The 18251-nt window shown below is 48.0% G+C and overlaps 1 protein-coding gene across 1 annotated transcript in view; it reads right to left on the reverse strand.

Moving 5' to 3' along the window:
* Window positions 1-2649: 2649 nt before the first annotated feature.
* CBL (Cbl proto-oncogene) overlaps window positions 2650-18251 on the reverse strand; it is a 35504-nt gene continuing 19902 nt past the window's right edge. The window contains exons 5-16 of the mRNA XM_038161512.1: window positions 16473-16594; window positions 15885-16022; window positions 15385-15472; window positions 14183-14314; window positions 12954-13157; window positions 11112-11243; window positions 9904-10281; window positions 8988-9082; window positions 8391-8546; window positions 7786-7889; window positions 7271-7453; window positions 2650-4759 (exon numbers count right to left, since the gene is read on the reverse strand). Coding sequence (XP_038017440.1) covers window positions 4479-4759; window positions 7271-7453; window positions 7786-7889; window positions 8391-8546; window positions 8988-9082; window positions 9904-10281; window positions 11112-11243; window positions 12954-13157; window positions 14183-14314; window positions 15385-15472; window positions 15885-16022; window positions 16473-16594 — 2013 coding nt within the window. The 3' untranslated portion in view covers window positions 2650-4478. The remainder of the gene's footprint in view (window positions 4760-7270; window positions 7454-7785; window positions 7890-8390; window positions 8547-8987; window positions 9083-9903; window positions 10282-11111; window positions 11244-12953; window positions 13158-14182; window positions 14315-15384; window positions 15473-15884; window positions 16023-16472; window positions 16595-18251) is intronic.

Raw genomic sequence — 18251 nt, forward strand, 5'->3', positions numbered from 1 at the left:
AAACCCTAAACATTTTCTTCTTCCAGCACTTAGAGAAGCACCACAGCACACGCACACCATCTGCTACAACAAAGGAAATTTTATTTAAAAATAAAACTTTGTTTTGTTTTCTTTCTTACTGACACAGGTGAATGAAATCCCAAACAAAGAAGCTCTTAGTGGGCAGCATACAAGGATGGAAACAATTAATAAATAACATTAGTATAACCTCTAAACATTAACAATGCATCTGCAAACAAAATGAGGACTTTAAACCAAGTGAACCTTAAAGCTCAGCTACTCTCTGTAAGAATATTTACCTTCTGTTTTTCCTTATTCTTTACAGATCTGAAAGGATTAAATACTGCTATTATAATTTTATATTAATGACACTATTATACTTTTTCTTTTTTTTAAAATATCTCGTGAAAATCTCAACGTTTTTTTAACACTGATATTTTACAAATTGGTATTTGTCATCCGTGAGGAAGAACAACAGTAACAGCAGCTCTTCCTCCGCTGGGACTTTCAAACAAAAAAAGATTTCTAGGAGGAACTTTTAAAAATAAATGTCCTTATTCCCCTCTAATCTTTAAAGCGGCACCTCTGAGAAGGTGCCCCGGGAGTTGCATTTTTTCTTGCTCAACTGAAAAAAAAAAAACAAACCCAAACAAAACCCCAACAAACCCAGCAATCAAACCACAGGTACAGCAAGGAGCCTGCCTCAGGACGAGCCACAGCAATGTCACCAGCCTGGCGGCCGAGGCCACCCTGGGCCCTGAGCCCCTGGGCCCGGCGAGGGCTGGGGCAGGACACGCACAGAAAGGGGGAGATTTGGGATTCCTGCTCAAATCTGGACACAGGAAATCACCTGGATCCTGCTCAGGAGGGCACCTCCTGCTTCCCACTGCTCCTGCTCCTCTGGGAGGGTTCCCTGCTCCCCTGGGAGGGTTCCCTGCTCCTCTGGGAGGGTTCTCTGCTCCTTTTGAGTTCTCTGCTCTTTTGGGAGGGTTCCCTGCTCCTCTGGGAGGGTTCCCTGCTCCTCTGGGAGAGTTTCCCACCCCTTTTGGGAGAGTTCCCACTCCTGTTGGGAGTGTTCCCCCTCCTTTTGGGAGAGTTTCCCACTGCTGTTGGGAGAGTTCCCCCTCCTTCTGGGAGAGTTCCCCTCCTGTTGGGAGAGTTCCCCCTCCTTTGGGAGAGTTCCCTCTCCTTTTGGAAGTGTTCCCTCTCCTTTTGGGAGAGTTCCCCCTCCTTTGGGAGTGTTCCCCCTCCTTTTGGGAGAGTTCCCACTCCTGTTGGGAATGTTTCCCACCCCTTTTGGGAGTGCTCCCCACTCCTGTTGGGAATGTTTCCCACCCCTTTTGGGAGTGTTTCCTGCTCCTTTTGGGGACAGCTGGAGGACAACCCCAGCGTTTTTTTACCCACATCCTGACTTGGCCCCGAGCTCGGCACAGCACCAGCGCAGACACGGCAGCTCCAGGGCTGAAATGCTACAAACACAGTGTCAGAGTCCACGTGAGCAGTGCCCGTCTCTGCTGCTCCTCTCTGCACCCTTCCCAAAGCAGTTGGGTGCTGCTTGTCCAGCTCTGCTCCTCTCCCCAGAGGGGTGCAGCCTCAGACGCAGCCTGGCCACGCAGCATCCCCTCAAGAAAGGCACTAGGCATTTGGGTGGTTTTTCCTTTTTAAAGTAGCGTCAGAAAGGGGATTTTCTTAAGAATAAAGAAGAGGGAGGTGAAGGGAAAGAAGAGCAATCAATTTTGGGCTAAGAAAGAACAAGAAAAATCCACTGGGCAGGGCCTGGATTGAGCTGGCAGAGCACAGCCACAAGACACGGCCAGGACTCTGCTGCCCTCAGTGGAATCAGCAAATTCTTAACGTGTCTAAGGAAGAAAAGGCAAGACTTAAATTTCTTAAACCAGTTTGAGACATAAACAAGTGCACAGAAAGGACACATGCAGAGAAATCAGCGATACATGCCACAGAGATTGCTCTCTCTAATCTCTAATACCCAGAACAACACCCATGGGAACATCTCCTGGCACACAGAGCCCAAAGACAGGCCTGGATCAGCTCTGCCAAGCAGGATTTCATGGAAATGACAGCCAGCCTGCCCTGAGGGGCTTGGAGGGGACAGGGAACCACTGGTGCCACACAGCTGGGCAGGACAGCAGTTAAGGCTTTGGAGCTGGCTGGGTCAGGCAGGCAGGAGTCACACTGAGCTCACCCAGCAGGACAGACACCAAACGGCTCCAAACCAACACAGAGCCCAGGGGGAGTGTGGAAAAGAGAGAAATAAACCCCTCCCTAAAGGGTTCACACCTGGCTCTCCAGGACAAGGGACTGTTTGGCTGCTCAGGCTCCCCAGTGTGACACAACAGGGACACCCTGCTCCTGCCTCAGCAGCACCAGTGCTGGCCCTGCTCCTGCAGAGGCTCCCACTCATCCCACAGGGAGCAGGGCTGGCACCCCTTGCAGCTGGGGGCACAGAGGAAGAGCAGCTCTTCCTCCCCTCCTTCTTCCCCCAGGGGCTGAGCCCACCTTCCCCAGGGCTGTGCCCGAGCCCTGCAGAGCCCCCTGCCCGCTGCCAGACCCGGCAAGTGCCAGCCCTGACCCCAAACCAGCAAAGGCTGGGCTCAGGGAGCGTGGCAGGAGATCTCCCCATGCTGTTTTCTGCACTACAGAGGGGAGAGGAGTAAGGAGAGACACTTCAGCCTGCCTGGGAGCCACTGCAGCAATTCAGAAAGCTCTAGGTCTAGAGAGAAGCCCCAACTTGGATTAAAACCCACTTTCTGCCCTGCTGACACTCCTGAAAGCCTCTCTGCCACTGCAGCAATTCAGAAAGTTCTAGGTCTGGAGAGAAACCCCAACTTGAATTCAAATCCTCTCTGCCACTGCAGCAATTCAGAAAGTTCTAGGTCTGGAGAGAAACCCCAACTTGAATTCAAATCCTCTCTGCCACTGCAGCCATCTGGCCCAGCCCCTGGATTCCTCAAAAGGCCAGACTGCACCCGGCTGCCAGAAGCACTCCAGCAATATTCCAAGCTGCAGCTCTCAGCCCAGTGACCTCTGCTGACCTCAGGGAGGTGCAAATAATGCTGGACATGCTCCAAAGGCCAAGAGCCTCTCAGGCTGACAGGCTGTGGTCTGTCTGTGCCTCCTGGATCTAAATCCTCTCCAAAGGAACCATCCACTCCTCCAAGATGAACAGAGTTAAGTAGCTGAGTAGGCAAGTCAGGTTTTTCCAATGCAACAGCTGAGTTCTGACCTTTGAAACCATGTGATCACTGCACAAATACAGAATATTTTCCCCAGGTCTGTTTTAACACCAGACCTGGCAATAGCTTAGAGAAATGGGAATGGAAAGGAGAGCCCCCGTGTTGTTTGGGCAGCCATGCAGAGAACTGCTGCACTTCTGTGACTGCGAAGCAGGTGAAACTCCAACAAACACATCAGCTGCATCTACCAACTCCACAAACACCCCGGCACGACGACGGCTCCTGCAAAAGCTCTCTGGAGGAATGTGTGTGAAGGCCACTAGTCTGCAACAGCCACCATGCAATGAAGATAAATAAAACATCCAATTTACCAGGTGCAACATTCCTGGGGAAGAGCAATGGGAGTGTCCAGGGACGGCTGCTCCAGGCCAGCAGGGCCACAAATCAAATCTGAGCGCCGGAGCACAAAATGCTCGAGGCTAAGAGAGGAGGAGCAGCAGCCCCAGTTCTTCGCTCTTGCTCAAATTCTTTGCCCCCTCTCCCACCCCTCCAAGCCACGCCAAGCTCCTCCAGCTGCTGGAATCTGGTGCTGCCAGTGCAAGAGCACACACACACACGAGAGAAATCCAGCTCCCAGCACTGCCAGGACCACAACCCCTGGCAGAAGCTCATCCTGCTATCTCCAGGCAGCAAGGCAGGACTGGAATCAGAGCAATAACTGCTATTATTACAGGCAAGAGGGACACACCACGGCCAACAGGAAGCAATCAAAGGATTCTTCCAAGGTCTCCTATAAATTCCCAGCAGAAAGTAACCTCCCAGCTTCTCTAAAAAGCCTGAGCCAGACACACAGCAGCGAACAGATCCAAACCTAGTACCATGAACCACAGGACACACCACACCGACCTCGAGACTTTGATTCTCTGAGCATCCACTTAAAATTCACAGCACAAAACAACTGCCCCCAGCCTCCAGGGCATGGGCTCGGGGATCCCTTGTCACGATACCTTTCTCTACCAACACCCTGGAAATAAATCTGCTCTCTCAGACAAGAGGTAGGGGTAAAGGACTCCAAGACATACACTGTATAAAACACCGCTCTGCTCCACCCCACTGCTTTGAAATCTGGAACCACGAAAACCTGATAACTGATTCTCTTAAAGAGGCAGGACTGACCTCAGCACGAAGTCTCTAAAGGAACCCCCTTCCCCTTTGGTGCACAGCTGGGCAGCAGCTGCCCAGGCAGTTGGTCCACAGCAGCTCAGGCGTGGAGGTGCTCGTGTGCTATGTGGCCACGTGCGCCGGGGAGGAGATGGACACGAACTCCCGCAGAATATTCTTGGCCATCTCAATATTGTTATGTGCAATGACCAGAGCTTTCTGAATGTCCTGATATGAGTAGCCTTGGCTCATGAGGTTCTCGATCTCGCTGGAGAGGTGCAGGGAGGAGCTGGCCCCGCTGCTGGCTCCTCCTGCCTGGCAGCTGCCCGCTTTGCGCTCCGAGTTTATCCGCCGGGGCAGCGGCTTCGGCGGCCGCTCGGGGACCTGGGAGCCGTCTGAAAAACCTGGGAGGAGAAACAAGTGCATCAGTGCGACGGAAAGACGTGGAAATTTCGTTTGGAACGAACAGCAGGGGGATAAATGGCACTTCGAAAAAGCTGCCACTGAGCTCTGCTGCTTTCTCCAAGCCTTTTATCCTCCTTCCCAAGCTGCTCGGCTTCCCCGCCTGTGTGCAAAAGCAGCTGGGGAGGTTTTCCTTAATTAGCAAAGCTCATCAGGCTCATTTATTAAGATAAAACCACATAAAAAATGACATAGGGTCTATGTGTGTAAGCAGAGCTCAGATGTCAGCCTCGGAATCAGAAAAAATGAGACAGTGAATATTCCATGCACCAGACATCCCATTTCCTTCCAGAATCAGACAGAACCCCTGGTTTCACTGCCAGAGGCTGCTCCCTCACCTCTGTGTGCACAAACTCAGTCCCAACCCAGCCACCACAATTGCTCCAGCAGCTGAATTATGCTCTCTGAAGGGTCAGCAACTGAATTACGTTCTCCTCTTCCTCTGCTGAAGCTCTCCCTGCCAAATGGCAGATCAATAAAGCTCAGCCTGTTCTGCCTTTCCCTGAGTCATTCTGATGTGACACTGCCCTGCAGCCACATCATGCACTGCTGGGAAGAGGAAATAACAGCCAATAAACCAAACAAGTCACCAAACTCCCCAAGGAAAAAACACATTGTTTAATGTGCTCATCCAGCATCTATCTCTGAGTTTTAACCTCCCGTATCATTGCAGAAAGCACTTCTTGCCAATCACAGGAAACTTTTCTACACGGATGTTTGACATCACCTTAAAGAAAGATTTATTTGTCTCCTGGAAAAAGTCCTCAGGGCACTCCACAGAGTTTTCTGGCAGCAGAACTGGAGTACAACAGACGAATCACGTCCACACAATTCCCTTCTAAGAGTGAGCGCTGCGGCTCGCTCAGAGGAGCAGCACTGTGGGGCCTTTCTGAAAAACCTGCACCAAAAGCCCTGAGACAGAGGAGGCTCTTCAGGAACCAGATTCCCTGAAGCTTCCTCACCAACCACAGCTCACTCCAGCTCCCTCATCTTCAGAATTCAAGTTTCTCACACATGAAAAGCTTTTTGTACGTGTAAGAAGGTCTGCCCCCTCCTCTGCCCCGGGCTGCCTTCTGGAATTGCTGTTTCAGCTTCGGCTGGATCGAGTTTCAGAGACCATGGGTCAGTCTGAAAGGACAACTGCTAAGACAGTTATTTTGGTAAATCATTAATTAAAACTGCAGGGTCCAGCTCCTGAGAGCATAAATCTGCCAAGATGAATCCCACAGCAGTCAGGCTCGCCTGCTCAAGTGCCTTGCTTCCCACAGCAGTAACAATCAGCATTTTCCACATTTTCCATTTTCCTACCCCTAAAGCAGGACGACAGCAGTGTTATTTCAGGGCTGTAGAAACAGAGTGTCAATGATTAAACTCACTGCTTCATCTGGGACGGGGGGTGGGACTCGCTCTGTTTCTTTTTTATCCCTTTCAGCCAAATTCTACAGACACAGGGACAGATTTAAAAAGTGAAAAAGGGAGGTGGGGCAAAAACAATGAACTTTTCTGCACTAGGCAACTCTTCTCTGTGCTAAAGAAGGTCAGGGAAGTGGAATGGTGAAGCAGGAAAAGAGAAGACTCACTGGGGGAAGGGGTTCTGGGTGCAGGAGGTTCTTCCAGAAGGAACAAGAAACTCATTCCTCCTCCTTGGCAAATCACCAGCACATTCAGCCTGAAAACCCCCAACAGGAAGAGTTTCAGAGCTTCCTTAAGAGCTGCTGAGCAGGGAATAAGTCAATCATTATTCAGAAAGGCTCTTGGAGACACGAGGCTGTAGCTTTTCCCTCAGAGAATGCGCCTTGCAGCCAGAAGGACACAATGTCCTCCGTTCCCCAGGGACAAAAAGCTGACCTTGCTGAGCCACTGGTCCCTGCCCAGAGGAGCTGGGAGCATCAGGAGCTGTGTGCAGAACTCTTGTGCCATCTGCAGGCACTGGCAGAGCCACAATCCCTGCCAGGCCAGCCCTGCATCTTCCACTTGGCACAGGGACACAAGCCCTGAATGCTCTGGGTTGGAAGGGACCTCAAGGTCCTTCCACCTCCTGCCATGGGCAGGGACACCTTCCGCTGTCTCAGGGTGCTCCCACCCCAAATCCAACCTGGCCTTGGGCACTTCCAGGGATGGGAAATCCTGTCTCACACCCCGGTACACCACGGTACAAAAACAGCCTATGCTCTGTAGGAAACAGTGGTTTAAGGAATATACTCTAAGCTGAAAAAAAACTTTTCCTAACTGAGATTTCAGTGTGATTTTCAAGCTCAGGGATTAAATGACCAAGGCAGAACATCCCAAGCTATAAATCAAAGAAAAGCTAAAATAAATCAAACAAAACACCTAAACACCTGCCTCATAAACCTGATTTTACACCTCACACCCAAAACCTTCAGTGAGTGACACAAGTTTAGAGACACAGAGCCAGGCAGCAGCAGCAAGAAGAGGGAGGAGAGCTGTCAGACCTGTGACAGGGTCGTTTTCCAGGGACATTCGGCTGAAGGCAGGAGTGGCATTGGAGATATCAGACAGTGTGCGACGAGCGCTGGCCACGGGCAGCGGGGGCTTGGGGACATCGTAGCCATCCTCCTCATTCTCTGACTCCTCGGGGCCGTTGCTGGCCGTGGCTGCTGCCAGGTTCCCTTCATCTGGAAGAGGAGGCATGTTCTGAGCTCTGGGGCTGAGCTGTCTCTCAAGGCAGACTCCGCTCCCTCCTTTTCCCAATGCTGACAAGACACACAACTAAAGTTTTGCTGTTAAAACCTCACATTTAATGGCTGTTCTTTCCAGAAGGGAAAATCAGGTTAAAAATACTCGATAGATTCAGTCTGCATGCACAGACTGGTATTTCCACATACATCCCAGCTATTTTAACAACAAAACCAAATGTAATTCCTTTAATTCAGCCTAAAATGCTGCTCCACTGGGAGCAATTCATTGCAGCCCAGTTCCTCAGCTGTTCTTTAGCACACCCACTCACCAGAAGTGTTGACAGCCTCGAAAGCAGAGGATGCTGCCTGGGAGTGAATGTTGTACATTGCTTCATACATGGAGCCCTCAGGCTGCTGGTCACAGTCCAAAACTCTGAGGGAGAGAAGACATTCCCCATCACACAGGTGACAGTGGCCACCACCTCCACCCTGTCTCTGTGACAGAGCTTGTGCACAGCTTCTTGTCTCAAGGTGAAATCACCACTGCTCTGTGAAATATTTGTTCTAGAAAATGCTCTGTTAATGTTTATTGCAGTACAGCAACCTCAGCTTAAAAGAGTTAAAATGATACCACCAAAACTGATACCACCGAAAATTACATTTTAGTAAGAGTCTTGAATTTCAGTTGTTTCTGCTCTCAAAAGGTTCTTGGCAGAGAGAGTGGGAAGGAAGGGGATATCTGAGTCCTTTAATACTGTACAAGGACTCTGCAAAGAGCACTGGTCACATTTCCTTTATTGCTATTTTAGTCAAGATCTGGTGAATATCACCGGGGGAATTCAGAAATCTGAGCAAGCAGAATTCCCACCCTGATGTCCCAAATGTGCTGCCCCAGAGCTGGGAGGAGGAAGTGCAAAAGCAGCCAGGATCTCACCGTAAACTCTGAGTCATTTCCAAAGGCATTTTGAGCTCTGGTTTTTGCACAGCAGGACCTGGAGGCACCACAGGCAGAGAGGATGGTGACATGTATTCGGTGTCCTCATCGCTCTCAGACTGCTCCCCAGGAGGCAGTTTTGGTACAGGCAGTGGTCTGGAGGCAAGAGAAACAAGATATAAAACATTTACACCAAATCTAATTAATACCAAGGTGCCCTTTAAATCCCACAGTCACCTCACAGCAAGTCTGTCTAAAGAAATAATTTGGTTTTCAGGATGCAGCCCACAAGGTCACACCAGCACAAGGTCATGATGCAAAAGGAAGTGACAATATCATGCACATTTATATCACACAAAGCCCCACTCAAAAGTGAATTTATTAAAGAGCTGATGGCAACAGGAGCTCCATTCCTACTGCCACAGCCCAGGGGAACTCCCACCACGCCCCACAGCTCTTTGATTTCAGCTGCTTTCTCGAAATTGTGTTTTGAATCTATCAGAGTTTAAAACTAAGACTGAAACAGCTGTGCCAGTTCTGTTCCTGGCACCAGCACCCTGCAATTCCCACTCTAAGGTATAAAACATCCCAACAGACCTGGCAGCTAAGGAGTAGATGGCATTGGCAGACGAGGAGGGTTTGATTTTGGGGTGTTCACACTCTGAGGTGGCTGCTGGACCACTGCTGGAGCTCTGGAAGACAAAATTCCAAACCAGGAATCAGAAACAACAATCACGGCCCAGCGTAGCTGCAAAGCCACTCCTTCAACAGCCTCTGTGGGAATGAAGCATCCTCATTTCTTCCCCAGAATTTAGTGACACCTCAGCAATCTAGGAATTCTCTGACAGCTTTCCCTCAGTGAGGACACTGCAGGGGCTTTCCTGCAGGAAGAACTTCACCCTTTGAGGTTCCAATGGCCTCAGCAAATTCAGCTGAAACAGGCCCAAAATGGGAGCCAAGAGGAAAAGGATGCAGACAAGCACACACAATCGGAGACAGGATGAAAACTGTGCACGTGTCATTTTCTTAGAAAATCTGGCTAAAAATATGCTTGCTTCCAGTTTTGGAATGCTGGAAGCATTAGGAGGAAAAATTAAGGAAATGGAATTGAGGAAAGCAAAACTGCCTGCAATTTCTTTTAGAGAACAAAATGTTGGACTAATCAGTTCACCGGTCACAGGGTCCTGCAGGTGAACAGACCAAATGGAACTCAGATTTTATCCAGCCAAGCTCCTCAGAGCTGATGTGGTAGTTTTCTCAGGGCTGAAAAGCCAGCAGAGGAAATCAGAGTTTTTCAGAGAACAACAGAAAACAATCTTAGCTTTTCAGCACTGAAAGGTGAACAATGATCAGGCAACTGGGATTTCAACCTTGTTCCCAAAAGGAAGGAAAGCGTCTCCTTTGCCTGGAATTCCTTCCATCTCTCCCACGGCAAAATCCCACGCCTCGGTGTGAGAAGAGGAGGCCTTTTCTCCCAGATTACCTCTCCCAGATTACCTCCGGAGCTACTCACCGCGGGGCTGTCCAGGCTGAGCGTGCTGCCCAGCCGGAGGCTCTCAGCCCTGGCCTCCACCTGCGAGGGCAGCGAGAAGGGCAGCGAGTGCCGGTTGGACAGCTCCCTGCCCGCCCAGGGCTCCGCAGCACCCACGGCCACCGCCGGGGCTTTGGGCATGGGCCGGGCCGGCCACAGGTCGCCCTGGCGGTTGGAGGGCAGCGGGGGTGGCTTGTCCCTGGCGGGACAGTCGCCCGGGGTGCAGGGCAGGGGCCGGCGCTGCGGGCGGCTCTCGGGGCCCAGGGCGTGCGGGCGGTCCGGGGGCGGCGGCGGCGGCAGGTCCCGCAGCGTGGGGGGGATCGGCAGAGGTTTGTCCTTGTGCAGAGCACCTGGAGCAGCCTGCGGGGAGGAGGGATGGAAATAGAGCTTAACACAGGCGGCTCAGCCAGGGAGATAAACACGAGGGAGAGTTTTGGGGTGGTTTCATCTGTTTTTACAGGGAATTATCGCCGAGAATGTGGAGATATCTCCGCACCTTCTGCACGGGCTTGGGGAGATAACACAGGAGCTACGTGCACTCCAGCCAGGCTCTGAACACCCCAGATTCCTCTTCTTGAGGGAAAACATGAGCTTACAGCAGCCTTAGACTGGAATCCAAACAGAGCCTCCCCATTATTTTAAAAAATGATTCAATTGTGGGTTATTTGTACAAGTTAACATCCATCAGTCAGTGATGAGTGTTCACAGAATAGGTATTTTCTTCTGCCTGAACTTCCCTAATGTCATTATTTCATCTGAACCAGATGAAGAACTGCTGCTGCATCTCAAGAACCATTAACTTAATGTCACCAAGATCATCCTCCTGCCTTCTGCTGATCAATCAGAAAGCCAGCTCGCTTCTCCCAGTCACATACATTGAATTCCTTCCTTCATTTTCCACGTAAAAAATGCTTGATGTAAAAACGAGTGCAGAAAAATTAGGGGAGAGAAACATGATACCTTCTGTATCAGCTAGAAGAAAATATGAGGAAAATCCAAAGGGTGCAGGGAGCAGGGATTGAGGCTGAAAACAGACAATGTGATAATAGTAAAAATAATTTGGTAGTTCAGGATGCCAGACAGAAAAAGAAGAAAGTACTTGGGGACGTCAGAGAGAACATGTCGGTGTCCCCAGATTGCTCTGCCCCACTCGAATCACACTGCAGGGGAAACAGAGAGGTGTGTCTGACCTTGGAAGTGGTGCCAGGGCTGGAGGCCCCGGGGGGGTTGGCCACTCGCTGCTGCAGCAGGTCCAGGCGGGGCGGCACGGGCGGCAGCGCGGCCTGAGGAGCCACCGAGAAGGGAGAGGGAGGGCGTTCCACCTGGGAGAGGAGATGGGACATCAGCACAGGGCTCAGCCCACGGAATTGCTGTCCTCTGGAGAGCCCCTCCAGCTACAAAGTGCTCTGTGAGTAACAGCTGTCCTCCAGGAATGAAGGCAGTGCCCAGCACTGCAGCACGTGGAGCAATGCAAGCTCAGCAGTGAGACAACACTGAAATGCAACTTAGAAACACAACCCAGGGTGTCCTGATGGAGTAATGAAAATGCAACTTAGAAACACAACCCAGGGTGTCCTGATGGAGTAATGAAAATGCAACTTAGAAACACAACCCAGGGTGTCCTGATGGAGTAACGAAAATGCAACTTAGAAACACAACCCAGGGTGTCCTGATGGAGTAACAAAAATCCAACTTAGAACTATAACCCAAGGTGTCCTGATGGAGTAACAAAAATGCAACTTGGAAACATAACCCAAGGTGTCCTGATGGAGTAACAAAAATGCAATTTAGAAACACAAACCAAGCTGCTTTCATGGAGTAACAAAAATGCAACTTAGAAACACAACCCAAGCTGTCCTGATGGAGTAACAAAAATGAAATTTAGAAACACAAACCAAGCTGCTCTCATGGAGTAACAAACCTGCCTCACTGGGCCCTGAGCAGGGACAAGCTGCTTTTCAACACCAGAGGGCACGATCTGCTGCAAAGCCTCCTGTCCCTGTGCAAACTGCTTTCACTGCACAGCACTGGTGTGCACCAAACCCTTCATTTTTGTCTCTGGAAAGCTGGTTTTCCACTTAACAAAGCAGCACAGTGCCTGTTATTCTCTTTATTTTCTATTTTTTTTACAATCAAGTTAGTACTGTTTAATTTTGAAAAGCTTCACGTATGTTTGAGCTCACTAAAGCCAACAAAATACCAACACTGACAGGATGTCACACCAAGAAAATTGCTTTGCTTCCCCAAAATACGTAAAAAAAATCCCTCCAGGAATAGTGTTTAAAGATTAGTACATTATTTCACAGGATGGAAGATAAAGGGAAGAGGTGAAGATTCTTTCTGACTAGGAAATGCAGCTTATTTTAGTTTATTCAGCTATTAAAAATTAGCCAAATTCAAACCCACTTCCCTATGCAGTAAAAAAAAAATGCCAGAGCAGCAATCAGATTTTGAAATGAGAAATGGAAATGAAATGCAAAAGCCATGCAGGGATCCACAAAGAATGCCTGTACACAGCTCCTGGAGGGAGGCAGAGTTATCACTCCTTTATTAGACAGATTTATCAGCCACCATATAAAAAGATGACAGCCAAATTGAGTTCCTCAGCAGAACAGCCTGGCCTCCACCCTGTTATTTATCAGGACCCAGGGAAGGCTGTACCTGCCTGGCTGTATCCATCACTGGGGAAAAATGGATGAATTTCTGCTGATCTGGGTGAATTGTGGCTAGGAAATCAAAATCCAACACACAGAGGAGCGTTCCCAACCCAGACCTTCCATTCCAACAGGTCAGGCCAGCTTTTTCACCCCTCTGGGGATTCCTCCAAGACAACACACAAATATCAAAGGCTTCGCAGTGTGATCCCAAACTGGCAGTGTGAAATGAGCTCACAAAACTGGACCTAAGCCCCTGTTTTCCACAGGGAGCAGGATGTTTACAGTTACACAGCCTGACAAACCTCACAGGCACAAATCACCAAGAGAAAACTGCTGCAGGAGAGGCACTGCCACATTTATCATTTATGACCTTACTTTGGTACCAGCGAGTTCTTTCATCATGAAGAGGGAATCATCAGCTTTGTCATCATCATCATCATCGTAATTGGGAGAGGGGGTTCCTTCAGCCCCTTGCCTGGATAATCCTCCTCCTCCCCTGGGATCGAACGGATCCACCACGATTGGCTCCGTGCCTTTGATCTCACAGCGGCAGAAGGGGCAGCCTTGGCCTTCAGATTCCTGCAGGGGACAGAAGAGATCTGTCACAGCAGCCTTTGGGGTGCACAAAATTATCTCCTGCTCCATGAACAGTCAGCTTTTAACCTGCTTTTTGGCAGGGAGCTTTCAACTGAGAGGAAGACAAAGGCAAACTGGGCTAGAAATAGGGAATGTTTTCTCCTTGAAGTAGAAAAACAGAACTTTAGGAAGTATTCACAGTTGTTCCCTATTCCACATTAAGAGATCAGGCAGCTAAACAGCTTCTGATGCTGTGACATTATGAGACAACGTTTCTGCTGTGTTCTCTCCACGCCTGAACAGTTCTGAGAATATCTGAAAAAGATATTTTGTGTAAGAATCTGTAAGATATCTGTAAAAGAATATCTGTAATAGAATACCTGTAAAAGATATTCTGTATAAGAATCTGTAAGATATCTGTAAAAGAAGGGAATATCTGTAAAAGATATTCTGTATAAAAATCTGTAAAAGAAGAGAATACCTGTAAAAGATATTCTGTATAAGAATCTGTAAAAGTAGAGAATACCTGTAAAAGATATTCTGTATAAGAATCTGTAAGATATCTGTAAAAGAATATCTGTAATAGAAGAGAATATCTGTAAAAGATATTCTGTATAAAAATCTGTAAAATAAGAGAATACCTGTAAAAGATATTCTGTATAAGAATCTGTAAGATATCTGTAAAAGAAGGAAATATCTGAAAAAGATATTCTGTATAAGAATCTGTAAGATATCTGTAAAAGAATATCTGTAATAGAAGAGAATATCTGTAAAAGATATTCTGTATAAAAATCTGTAAAATAAGAGAATACCTGTAAAAGATATTCTGTATAAGAATCTGTAAGATATCTGTAAAAGAAGGAAATATCTGAAAAAGATATTCTGTATAAAAATCTGTAAAAGTAGAGAATACCTGTAAAAGATATTCTGTATAAAAACCTGTAAAAGAAGAGAATACCTGTAAAAGATCAAGCAGCTGCCCTCCCAGAGATAAAGAAGAGACAGATAAAGAAGAGGCCAAGGCTCACCTGCCAGGCTGTGAGACAGGAGGTGCACATCAGGTGCCCACAAGGTTCAATCTTCACGTCCTTGTCGTTCTCAGCACAGATTTTACACAGCTGGAACGTGGAGCCCATCTCACAGTACAGCTCATATTGTTCCTGAGGGAAAGACAGCAGAAATCCCAGGGAGAACAGAAATATGCAAGGATTTCACAATCATTTTACATGCTAGATGCATCTGTCAAGCTCTGAAAAAAGCGGAATTCAAATTATCCAATAATTTTCATTTCAGCATCCCAGAAAAGCAGGGTTCAAGACATGTCGATGTCAAATGGCACAAAAGCATCAATGTTGGCAGAACATTCTAAAAATAAACCCTTAAAGTCTGCCTTTGCAATCTCATCTGCCCATCCCTACCACACAGAGATTTCTGAATTCCTGTAAAATACTGCAGCACCAAAAACAAGGCTTGGCAATACCAAGTGTGACAGAACTGGGTGAACAGCTGAGTGTGGGGTCTGGTGCCCTGGATTGGGGTGACCCCCAAAGATGGAAAAGCCTCTCCTCCAACCCGTGCCTTCAAAGAAAGACTCAGCAGTCCTCTGTTGTCTGGTCTCAAGGTTGTTTATTGTTGGTTATCTAAAGATTCTTCTCCTGAGCTGCTGTCCCCGTTCAGCAGCTCAGACAGAGGCACACTGCCCTCCCAGGGGCTGCTGCCATCTTTTATATCACACATTCCTGTTCCATGTTTATATTTTCCCCCAATGCCCATCATCTATATTGAATGGTGACTTTCTACTCCAAACCAATCTGTGAGTGCCAACATCACCAAAGACATGGAGGTTAGGGAGGAGAAAGAAAGAGGACAGGGCACACCCAGATCCCTCCATCTTAGAACCCCTGACCCCCATGGACAAAACTTGGACCCCTTGGCTTAAAACCCCCTTGTACAGCACTCAAAAATCCTTTCACTTCGTGATTATCTCTACTATACCACTTAAACTTGTGTGTGTGGCTGGTAATTCTCCATACAGAGTTGGTGATTTGCCCCACGGGCTCAGATCCAAACCCCACGTGTGTCTTTGGCTGCTGCCAGGGTCTCAGAGCCCCCTGCCAGCGGCTCGGGCCATGCAGGGCTCCCAGAGGGATGTGCTGGGTTCCCACAGCTGAGGAGGGTGGAAATCAGGGAGAAAGGCAGAGAGTTGGATGCAATGGAATATTTTCCTCACCTGTGTAACTTTAATGTGGTCCTGAGGTGTGGGCTCACACAAGCCAGTCAAGTCAGGGTTCTGATTCCGGCCGTCGGGAAATAAATAACTGGAAGAAGTTGGGAGAAAAATAGCTCTGAATGTGCCTGAACACACATGTACACACACACAGACCTAAGGTTTCTTTTGAAGGTGGGAAGGGAAGAAAGAATGAAGGTGAGAAGCAAGGGATGGGAAGGCAAGGTATTCTGAATTCTGAAATTTTGGAGGAATTTTATGATTGGACCAAAATTAAATGTTATTGTGTCAAATTAAGGGTTTGAAAAAAAAAAAGGGATTTATGAGAAGGGAAACACTGGTGCACATTTATCATCTGCTCCTGCACAGCTCTGCAGTGCAAAGACAGCTGTCAGTAATTCCTGAGTGCCAAAATAGTTCAGCAATGACTTATTCCACTGAGAGCAACGGGGCTATTCAAATTTTAACTGCTTTGTTGTCCTAATTTTTATAAAGTTACTTACAAGCCTTCCCTGAAGCCATCAATCAGTGCTTGGAAAAGAGGTTTGTTGTGGGGGATTGTCTGGAGGATGTTCCCATCTGCAGTGACGTAGCCAATGGCCCACTGACCCAGGCGGGTACAGCTCAGTCGGAAAATGTAACTAAAAACACACAAAGGAAAAGAGACCTCAGCTTGGAACAGACAGAAAACAGTCAGTGACAAGCAGGCGGCCTTTGTATGGCCATATCAAGACAGCAAATAAAATTAGTAGGAATAATTGATGATTTGTAGCAGCTTTCCTCAATTGAGGCCCAGGCAGTTCAAAGAGGAACTTTGCAACATGATACAAAATGAGAAAAGAACCCAAGCACTGGCCTCCAGGTGAAATTAAACCCAGAATCCACAGCAAGAGGAGTCAACATCCTTAAAACCGTTTGTTTCAAATCAACTTTGAAAAAGCCAACAAACAAACAGCCATGGGGGCTTCCACGGTTAAAAGCAGCCCAGAGGTAACCACACAAGCTGCAGAAAGGAGCCCAGATAATCTGGCAGCCCTGCTGCAATCGGTGGTGGCAGCCAGAAGCTCCCTGCTGGCTGAGCTCTGTCTCACCTGCCAGGCTTGTGAATGAATTTCTGCAGTCTGGCCTTCACCTCGTCATAGGTGAGGAATGCCATGTACCCAGGGTGAGTCACTGCCAGGCTGTTCCAGTTCCTCAGCAAAGATGACCAGGGCTGGGGAAGCACCAAAGAAACAAATTAACCACACACTTCTGGAAAGGGTTAACACTCCTGAAACAAAGGGTTCTCCAGTTAGAGAAACACGTTTCTGTTCCACCACAAATCCAGCAGAGAAACCAAAACATTCATTCCTACCAGCACTCAGCTTTTGAATTTGTTGCTTGCTGGGGATAAAATTATCACCTAAGACAGACCTTAATCAAAACTCCTTTAATAAATACAAAAGGAGGAGTCACCGAGGTCACAGCTTAAGAATAGCCATCAATTGTGCTGCTTCTGCAGAGAGAATGACTCATTCCCCAGACAGGGATAGAGGCAGGAGTTTAATGAGATTATGCAGAGCCCAGGAACCATGACTGCTCTGCTCTCCAACAGCCACTTCCTGCATGGCCTGGGGACAGTGACCTCCCCTCTGTGTCTCAGTTTCACTGCCTGTAACTTGTGACTGTTCCTCACCACCCCAACCTCACCGGGGTGTGGCAAGGACTGTGGCTGGGCTCAGATCTGAATGAAGAAACCAGCACACACATCCCAAATACTGCTTAAAATGATGCCCCAAAAGTCACAACAACCATTTGAAATTCTCTCAGTCCTGAGAAAGGCTCGGGTGTGTAAAGCTCACCTGGTTTTTCTGAGTTTTTTAACTCATCTACAGGAAGGTATCAGCACTCCCAAGAACTCTGCAACCCCTGGAATTCGCAGCAGCTCTTGACTTGTTCTTTATGTACAACACTTGGAGAAAGTGCTGCATGAGATCAGCTGCATTGCAACACCAAACATGGGAATTTTTCATCCAGACATATCTTAATTACAACCCACCCCATCACATGGGAAAAGGCAAGTCAGAGCCAAAGAAGTAAGTGATTGTTCTTGTAAATACCCAATTGTACCAGCAGAAGCTGTGTTTTTGAATTTAGCACTATTAGAGACCGTGGGGAAGAAGTTTACCTCCTGTTAATATCCCTTCAGTGATACAGAGATTTCTCACACACACACAGACATGTTCACAACATCCTGGCTGGGGCAGTTCAAAAGATAGGAAGCCCAAATTTCCATGCTTGAGCTCCATCCTGAACAACCCCCTCCACGGAAAATGAGTCTGACAATAAAGAAAGGGAAGACAGAGTGACAAACTCAGCTTCACATTTCCTGCCTTGCAGAAGCTGTGTCAGAGCTTCAGTCTCAAAGTGACCTTTGAAAGAGAAAACCTGATTCATGGCAGGATGCTGAATGTGCCTGGGAGTTGCAGTGCATATTTAGGGATTTTTTGATTCTACAGCCATAAATGCCACATTTCCTGCAATATGGGGTCTTAAATATTACTCTTTAAGGGATGGAGGGCAAGACAAGCAAAACCTGATTCATGGCAGGATGCTGAACGTGCCTGGGAGTTGCAGTGCATGTTTAGGGATTTTTTTGATTCTACAGGCAGAAATATCCCCCACTTTTACAGCAATGTGGAGTCTTAAGTAATATTCTCCAAGGGATGGAGGGCAAGACAAGCAAAACCTGATTCATGGCAGGATGCTGAACGTGCCTGGGAGTTGCAGAGTATATTTAGGGATTTTTTGATTCTACAGCCATAAATGCCACATTTCCTGTAATATGGGGTCTTAAGTATTACTCTTCAAGGGATGGAGGGCAAGACAAG

This window comes from Motacilla alba, chromosome 24 (assembly GCF_015832195.1).
Source record: "Motacilla alba alba isolate MOTALB_02 chromosome 24, Motacilla_alba_V1.0_pri, whole genome shotgun sequence".
Lineage (NCBI taxonomy): Eukaryota > Metazoa > Chordata > Aves > Passeriformes > Motacillidae > Motacilla > Motacilla alba.